This window comes from Furipterus horrens, unplaced genomic scaffold (genome assembly GCF_987537825.1).
Source record: "Furipterus horrens unplaced genomic scaffold, mFurHor1.1.pri manual_scaffold_11, whole genome shotgun sequence".
Taxonomy (NCBI): Eukaryota; Metazoa; Chordata; class Mammalia; order Chiroptera; family Furipteridae; genus Furipterus; species Furipterus horrens.
Window position 1 is genome coordinate 17492222 of NW_028327181.1, and position 3866 is coordinate 17496087.

Genomic DNA, 3866 nt, shown 5'->3' on the forward strand with positions numbered 1-3866 from the left:
TGAGGAAGAGTGGAACACATCAGCAGGAAAATCCTTGCTAGGCAACTCAGAACTAATGGGACATGAGCGTAGTGGTGGTGGTTGGTGGGGAGGGTGTTATCTAGCTAACAGGTACCTGCCTGAAGTCCTCTTATTTACTATACTAAATTCCAATTAGGCTAAGAGAAACATCTTAAGATTTTCTTCCTTCTGAAGCTGGTTTCTCTGTTTGAATCTCTTGTGCAGGAAAGTGAGGAGGATCAAAACTTCCTTCTGTGTCCTCTTGTTTTTTAATAAACAGCTTAAAATCAATATCCCAAAAAGGCAGTTTCAGGATGGCAGAATTTTGGTTCTTTCAATGCTTCTAAAGACTGCTCAAACCTCAGAATAACATACAACATTGTTATACAGATTCTGGGGCTGCATGTAACACGCAGAAAGTTCAACTTGCTAGGAGATGGGCCCAAGAATCTAAATATCCAATGTTTGCCCCACTGGATTCTTAAACGAGAGTCCCTTGGGAAGCATTACTGTCTCAGGTATGATTGAAATTCTTCTGTGCCTGTTCTTCAAAGGGAAGCCTGAGGGTGGATTGAGGGTCAGAAATATTTTTTTTTTTCTTTTATAATTTATTTGACACTTACACTGAGCACTTTCTTTGGGACAATGCAGTATTGGGTGACACAATAGAACAATCAATCTGGAGCTTGAGTTGGGAGCTTTCCCCTTCCCTTCTAAGTTTCCAAGACCCTCACCTATTTTTCTGGGGCTTCTGGATGACCTACAACATTCATGGAGGTTGAGGTGTGTAACCAAATCCCAGAAATCTATATGCAAACTTCTCAATTAGAGCTGTACTTTTGAATCACCTGGGCTGTGCTTTTTAAGCATCAGTGAATCTATGGGTCTTATGAAAGTAAAGATTCTGGCTCAGTAGTCCTCGGCAGGGCCTGATAATCTGAATGTCTAACAAGCTCCCAAGTGATGTGAACGCCACTTGACCACAGACCAAATTTTGAGTAGCAGGTATTAGGGAGCTTTTGAAAAGTAGTGATGTCCTGGTTGATTTTATTGATCCTCCTCTAAACCAACAGAATCAGTATCTCCAGGGGTGGAACCCAGAAGTGTGTGTTATTAAAGCTCCCAGCTATTTCTTCTTTATTTTTCTTTTTTTGTATAAAACATTTAATTTATTGTTGCTCGGGGGAATTTCATGCCTCACCAGTGCACTACAACTGAGCCATTAATCTTATAGCTTCTTCAACATTAACAGGTTTGTTTTCATGACACTGCTGAGGAATCAGCTGTTCCTGCAGAGGTTCGAGGGAAAGGCCTTTTGAGAAGTGAGAAAGCTCCTTCTGTATATCAACAAAAGCTTTATTCACTCTGTTAACTTTTTCATCATTCACAATGTTTATCTTCTTCAGATTAGTGGTAACTGGTTTTGCTTTACTCTTAGCCTTAAAGTTTTTTTGGTTGGCTATGTGAAATACATTCCTGGACTTCTGTCCTTTTCTTTTGTTCTTGGCCATTGTCTGCTCTGCATATTGTTCTCTGAAGACACCTGAACATTTTCGCTTCCCTCCCTTTGCTCACGTTATCTCTTGACTGAAGTTTACATCCTCCACGTCTGACTTCAGGCAACTATGTACCAGCAACGCTTTTGACCCCAACAGTGCTTAAATTGCTGCCGCACTAGCTCCCGCTAATGCGCAGGACCTAGGGAGTTCCGGCACTCCCAGTTATTTCTAATAAATGGTTTGATGGTTGGTAAACCACTGTTCAGTTGGTGATGGCTCCTGCTCAACATTTACCAAGTACTCTGTGTGAATGAAGGCGTCACAGTCACTCCCTGTTATGGCCTTAATTGTGTCCTTCAAAATTCACATGTTGATGTTCTAACCCTCCAGTACCTCAGAATGTAATTATATTTGGAGATAATACCTTTAAAAAGCTAACTTAAAACTAAAACGAGGTCATTCTAGCGGGCCCTAATCTAATCTGACTGGTGTCCTTTTAAGAGGAAATTTGGACATACAAAGAGATGCCAAGGAGACTTAAGCATAGAGAAAAAGACCATTTGAGGACACTGTGAGAACGCAGCCGTGTGCAAGTCAAGGAGAGAGGGCTCAGGGGAGACAAAACTTGCCAATGTCTTGGTCTCAAATTTCCAGCCTCCCAAACTATGAGAAAATCAATTTCTTTTGTTTAAGCCACTCAATCTGTGGTATTTTGTTATGACAGCCCTAGCAAACTAATACTCCCTTGAAAAGAAGCCAATAGAAAGGGCTTACCTCAGTGACAGATAGGGGCTGTTGTCACCTAAAATAAAAGGCCTAAGTGAGAGGTAACACGCATTAATTTGAGAATTTAAAGAAAGAAAAAAAGCATAGCTATTTGGGGCACACTGATTCAGGCAGAAGCCCAAACAGTGTTTGATTAGGAGACAAAGGCAATGGGTATTTAGGAGAAAGGGAAGGGGAACAATTACTTCAGAAAAAGGCAGGCATTTCTATTGGTACAGAAAACATAATACAGTGACACTAATTTTAAACAATGCTTTTAATTCTCAGTCCAGTAGTCATTAGTCCAGTTGTCATAATACTTGCTTTCTTGTTATCGTGCATACAGTTCTTGGGACACTGTTGCCTTATGCCCAGTTCCAAGGTTATTTTGTCCAGTTAACATTCTAGAGGTTTGAGGCATAAGATGTGCAGGCAGTTCCTCTGGGATGGCAGCTCTGACTCCATCTTAAAGTGGTTTTGTTTATATGATTGTTTATATTATGCTGGTGATAGCTGAGCTCCCAAGTGACTCCTGGCCACAAACAAATGCCCATCCACCCTGATTTTCCAGGAAGCAGCCTGCTTCTGCTTCTCCTTTGTACTATTTCCTGAGACAATGACTGGTAGGAACCCCCATTCAACTCTCTTCCTGGTCCCCCACTCCTTCCCTTTCCCTACTAAACTGTGAAGGGCAGAACCCTGTGGACAGAGTTTCATTTTTATATCATCCCAGGTATGGAGAAACTACACTACTGTATTTCTACTATAACTAAGAAAAGGAAGAAAAACAAACTTTAGCTGCATAGCAGTATGGTCTCAAAGCTAATTACCTGACATGCAAAAAGGCCTTAAAACGTTAAGTTATAAAGATGCAGAGGACATAAATTCAACCTGCTTGCAGACACTGGGAAGGTCCTCTGCAGATGCTGGGAAGTTTGCCATGGAGAAGGACAAGATGCTGTCTGCAGACTGGGCTGAGGGACACTTAGAAGGAATTTGGGCCTGTGGCTAATAGTGGCCAATAAAGGAATATGAGTAGAGGAGGGGTAGGAAGGGGGTGAATGTTATTTCTCAGTTTTCTCTGTCCCCAGGAGACTCCACAAAATGAGCCTTGGGTGTCGGAATTCCCTGGAGTCAGGGAGAGGAATGTCTGGTCCTGACTTCATCAAAGCGTGTCACCACAGAGGCTGCCTCTCACTAGCTAATGTCAGAATGCTCCTGGGCAGCATGCTGGGCTCGGGAAATTACCTGTTCCCACCTTCTCACCCATGGACAGCCCCCTGGCCAGAGGAGCCCAAACAGTGCTGTGTCAAGGTGGCAGCTCCTTGACCTCAGCATCATCTCTGAGACTCAGGGTCATGATAGTGAGGGTGATATGTGGTCAGACAGATTATCTACCAACAGGGCTGGGCACCTCAGCCAGTCTAAGAACATTGCACCCAGGAGGAAATCAGGCCTACAGGACTGAGGGCCTGGCACCCCCTTACATGCAGACCAAAGCTGTAAGGAAAGTGGACCCTACTTTATGAGGTGGCCTAGGGAGGAACACTTGTTCAGGAGGGCACTAAGCAAGCCAGCCTTTGTCCCTTCCTCCATTTCCAA

At 43.1% G+C, this 3866-nt stretch overlaps 1 protein-coding gene across 1 annotated transcript; it reads right to left on the minus strand.

Moving 5' to 3' along the window:
- Positions 1 to 1185: 1185 nt before the first annotated feature.
- LOC149997091 (ribosomal biogenesis factor-like) lies at positions 1186 to 1511 on the minus strand. The gene has a single exon (XM_090292155.1). The coding sequence runs from the start codon at positions 1509 to 1511 to the stop codon at positions 1209 to 1211; it is 303 nt and encodes a 100-aa protein (XP_090148281.1). The 3' UTR covers positions 1186 to 1208.
- Between the last annotated feature and the right edge of the window lie 2355 nt (positions 1512 to 3866).